The following is a 5,201-nucleotide window of genomic DNA, read 5'->3' as shown; positions in this document are numbered from 1 at the left end:
AAGACATGTTTTTGTTTTTTTAGTATCATTGAGGTACCATTGTTTCATTTATATTATGGGTTAGTTGTAATATTTATATTTTAAATTTTCATTATCATTTTCATTTTGGTTAAAGTTAAAGGTTTAGTAATTGAGTAAACCGTTAATTCGTTTAACGTTTATTTTATTTAAAGTAATGAAAATGTGTTAGTTTTATTTAACTATAATAACCCTGCTCAAGAGAGCTGCAAAATGGCAACAAATAAATAAAAATAGCATGCCAATATGAAAAATTATTACATTATTAGGTGGAATATGAAATTTGACCATTTTAGAAAACAAGAAACCAACTCTGCCCTACAAAGGCAAAAGACCTTAAGTCGCTAGAGTGTGGAACTGAGAAAAATGACTTTAAAGATTTGTAGTTGTCCCGCCTAATTAATTATAGGTAGGACACTGGAAATCTGGCTAATAGTTGTTTTAGTAATGAAAATTATATACATAAAAAAATCTTGAGCTCAAACTTGACTTTTGACCACTATTTTAAATTACTGTACTCTGCCTTTGTATTGTCAGCAAAAAGTGAGAAGTCATGCCAAGGCAAAAGGCAGTAACTTCCACATTCTCAATATTTGGTTGCTGATCACCATTAACAAAATCATTATAGTAACACCTGTATAAAATCTAGTGATCATGGCATTTATTTTGTATGATTTACAATTATTTATAGCCATCTACTTATTGCTATCCTGGGCTTTGGTTGCATTCTGATGGCATTAATAATACATTTGACATGACAAAATACCTCCATAGACATATTAGTCCAGCTTTGGCTCGACCGCGTTTAGGGCGGGGCTGAAGGCGCCGGCGAAGTTTTGGCACTCTGCCAGCTAGATGCATGAGTGTTTCAACCAGGTCCTGTACCCGAACTGAGTGAAGCGGGGCTTTAATTCTTGGTTGTATTCATCTGATACGGCAATGTGTAACGTTTTTCTGTCAACTCTGCTTAATCCTTCGCGATCGATATCGCACGTTTGTCGATGGAGCGGGTTCAGACCATACTAAATGTTCTGACTGCATTTGTGCTGGACAAAGCTCTGAGGACGTTAGAGAAGGGAGTTAGAAGTTAGAGAGAAGTTAGAGGGACTGATGGCAGCTGTTCAAAGTACACAGGCTACACCGTAATTTTAATTTTAATGGACATTAAAACAAAGGCAGATAACCGTACAATCTGGTAGGTAGTATTATTTGATAGAACACCGGCACAGTAACTTCATATTGACGCGCGGCTAAACAAAGGCAGAGCACCGTAACTCAATTTGAGCGCTCCAAAACAAAGCCAAAGAGCGGTAACTGATGTTACGGTGTTCTGCCTTGGTTTCTCACTGGCTTTTGGAAGTTACTGTTAAGACAACTCATTATTTTCTCGAAAAAACAACGGAATTGATTCAAGATACTCATCCACATGATAAAGGAAGTCTTGAATGTGCCAAAAATATAAATAACTCATTTTCGACCAAAAACGAAGTTACGGTCTTTTGCCTTTGCACGGCAGAACTAGCTAGTCATGACTGTTTCCTGAAACCGTATTGTCGCAAAGTGGCCATTCAACCACGTGGAGTAATGACTTTCTTTAATGAATCTGTTTGAGATCGAATTAACGCTAGATGTTTTGCTATAAATTACAGACATGGCATCTGAGGACTATTTCTCATTTTTCTCAGTTGTTTTGCTCTATTTCCAGATTCAGTCACAGACTCGTTCTTACATAGTCGAGCACGTTCACACATGCGCAGTGTTAAAAAACTGTGCTTTAAATCTCTTGACAAACTAAAAGTAAATTACATTTGCATGTATTCTAAATAAAACACCCCAGAATAGTCCTTGGACTTAGGCTGTTTCTCCTGCTCTCCAGGTCCAGAGCGAGATGCTGAAGAAGTGGAAGAGGTGGAAACTGGGCAAGGACATCGAGGAAGAGTACCGTCACACCCACAGCCAGACGCCCCACGCCAAAAGTGTCAGCATGGCCGCAGCGATGGCCCACGAATGTCCCGACACCTCAGAGGCGGCGAGCACGGCCTCAGCAGAGTCCCATCGTCTGGTGTCGTGTCTTCAGAACGGGGTGAGCCGGAGCAGAGGCCGAGCGAGACTGCAGATCTCCTCCGAGCCACAGGAGGGCGCCAGTAACTGCAGCTCGCTGACGGAAGACATCTGTCTGACGGAAGAGCGTCCCCTCAACAGTGAGTGCTCAGCGGGGGTGGCGGAAACTAACGTTTGAGGAACGCGATGCTGACGGATGATTAAGCACTAATGGATCAATGGAAGGAAAGATGCTACATTCCAGATACAGACTTAACATTAAAAAGCGGCTTCTATCATGAGAAATGATGGAGCTGTGGATCCTTTAATAACAAGCCGAAACTGTCTCCTGAGTTGGTAAATAACTAAACAGTAGGGCTGTCAAAATAGCTGAAAAGCTAAATTCGAATTTCTTTCTTAAAGGTCCCGTTCTTCGTGATCCCATGTTTCAAACTTTAGTTAGTGTGTAATGTTGTTGTTAGAGTATAAATAATATCTGTAAAATTATAAAGCTCAAAGTTCAATGCCAAGCGAGATATTTTATTTAACAGAAGTTGACTACAAAAAACGGCTGGATTGGACTACACCCCTCTACTTCCTTCTTTAATGACGTCACTAGAACCGTAACCTCCGCCCACAGGAACACAGGCGTATTGATGGCGAAATGTCAACAGGCGTGGTTGATGTTTATCTATAATCGGATACCGCAAAAGTTTAATTCGAAGTTGTTAGTTTGCTCTGTCCATTTCACCACGGACTGTTTTTCTAACCTGGGATAATATCAAGCAGACTTCTCTCAGCGTTTCATACTGACGAAGGGGGCAATTTCATCTATATTCCAGCAAGCGGTAAGTAGTGATTTACTATGGAAGTAGCGATCAACTTCACACCGTTTCTCTTAGTAGGATGAAAATAATCTTACTTAAACTGTGATTAATATACAGAAAGCGATCAAAGAACAATCCCTTTCCAATCGCCCAAGCTGTCAATCACACAGTGCGAGTTTATCTGGACACTTGCCAAAACTCGTTATGAAATCAATGACGCTGTTACACTGCACAACGAATCTCTTACTGTATTTATATACCTCATGTTTGCATTGGTGAAATCATTAGTGAGTGCAGAAACTGCGTTGCAATGATAAGATCTTTTTTCACTCGATCAACAGACTGTCATCTGCTCAATGCTCATCACTGCAACCTTTTATGTGATTGAAATAGATCTAAATACTTAAAAAACTTCTCACGATTCGTTTATCCCGATAGCTGTAATGGTAAAAACGTATAATAGTTGTAATAGTAAAAGTTTTCCAGATAGTTCCACATGTAATGCCAGATATTTCATATGCAAGCATGTCAGCCAATCACAGCAGAGGGCGTTTACACTGAAGTCTCTCAGCAGACACGCCCCTTCAAACAGAGTGTTCAAACCAGGGAATGAAATCAGGCTAGGAAATATGCCTTTTATTTCTAAATTATAACAATTTTTGATCTAAAAAACTTACTAACATTATAAGGGCACCCCTGGAAACATGATAAAATAATAAAAATAATCCATGGAATAGGACCTTTAAATATTAGCAAAATTCTAATTATATTCGAATTCTAAAGGCATACTTAATGTTTGAGGAAAAGTACTGTGTTGTCTCCTATAGCCACAAGAGGGCGGAAGCGAGCGCAATAAGCAAATATATACCAAATCAAGCATGGCATCTTTTATTGAAATGAAATAACATTCACTTTTTAAAGCACATTCACTTTTAAAACAATTGTTCTTAAATAAAATATAATTTCCTTAATGTGCTGCAAGGAAAATTAAGTAACAAAAGTGCAGAAAACTGTGTAAGTGCATCAATAACCTGAGAAAACATGCTTCAACAGACGTGTAATGAACTACATGAACACAAAATGGCAAACTGCAATTCAGAAACAATCCACTTCTACTCACTACATCTACATATTGTTGGTCAAAAACACCAGATGCTTAACTTGATCTGAGCGAGTGTTGAGCGCTTTTGTTGACAATGTTTTCAGCTGATGAACACACACGCTCAGCTCTGACCGATGTGCAGGTTTGGTCAAGTGTGCACGATGTTTGCCACCAACAGAGAGTGTTTTCGTCAGCAGGAAGCTGTTTCCCGCCATTTTTCAAATTAACATTGCAGCCGCACCGCGCTGTATACTGGATAAGCGAACAAAAACAAAACAGTTGCGTCATCATATCTCGCGCACCTCTTGACACACCAAAACATTTTTTTATTCGACGAATATTCGAAATTCGAATTTATTATTTGACAGCCCTACTAAACAGTATTAATTATTGGTGCTTTCTAAGCTCATTCATTAGGGTTATGAGTTATTTCTCTTTTGACTGAGCAACCGCCTTGAAACCACCCAACATGGTATTGGAAATACCAGTTACAGTTATGTATTCAGCAGACGCTTTTATCCAAAGTGACTTACAATATATCATAAGCAGTTTGTCAAAGAGCAAATAATATTCTCAGTATACAATGCCATTTTCATTTTCATTGGATTAGAAAACAAACTAGAGCAGAGGAGAAATGTAGGGAAGAGGAAAGATGCTGCTTCTTAAACGATGTGATGGTTTCTGCGTTTCAGCAGCTCATTCCACCAGAGAGGATCAGAGAGGGTGAAGGGTCTGGAAAAGCTGCTTTGTGCCTCATTATGAAGGAACAACAAGACACTTCTCATTCAGTGCCAATGAAAACACTTGGTTATTTACCCACTCAGGAGTTAAAATCACTTTCTTTGGGTTTTAAGAAACGCTCACCAAAACACTCACCCTGACAGAGATGAGCTGCGAGACGTCCAGAATTCAGCTTTGTTTCACTAACCACAGACAAAAGACAGTGAAACGTGTCAAACCGAGATCATCAGTCGCTGTGCATCAGTAAACCTGAGTTTGGTGTTTCGCATGGGCTGTTCGCTTGGTATCGTGACCAGACGCTTTAATTAACAGTGTCAAATTCAAGCAGATCCGCATTGGAAGCGTACAGTGTAAAGCTACTGTTTACATGCTATATGTCTATCCACACACTTCACTGAAGTGCCATTCTTACACACTACCCACAATTCATTGGGACATTCCGTATTTAAGTGAAGACAGTATATTTTAACTTG

At 39.3% G+C, this 5,201-nt stretch overlaps 1 protein-coding gene across 1 annotated transcript in view; it reads left to right on the top strand.

Annotated features, from left to right (window-relative positions):
- gcgrb (glucagon receptor b) overlaps positions 1-2,385 on the top strand; it is a 44,631-nt gene extending 42,246 nt beyond the window's left edge. The window contains exon 11 of the mRNA XM_081360751.1: positions 1,895-2,385. Within this exon, the coding sequence (XP_081216877.1) occupies positions 1,895-2,257 (363 nt within the window). The 3' untranslated portion in view covers positions 2,258-2,385. The remainder of the gene's footprint in view (positions 1-1,894) is intronic.
- Positions 2,386-5,201: the final 2,816 nt, after the last annotated feature.

The sequence above is a fragment of the Scardinius erythrophthalmus genome, assembly GCF_964197995.2.
Source record: "Scardinius erythrophthalmus genome assembly, chromosome: 3".
NCBI lineage: Eukaryota > Metazoa > Chordata > Actinopteri > Cypriniformes > Leuciscidae > Scardinius > Scardinius erythrophthalmus.
Note: the sequence above shows the minus strand (reverse complement) of the source record. Positions and strands in the feature narration are given on the sequence as shown.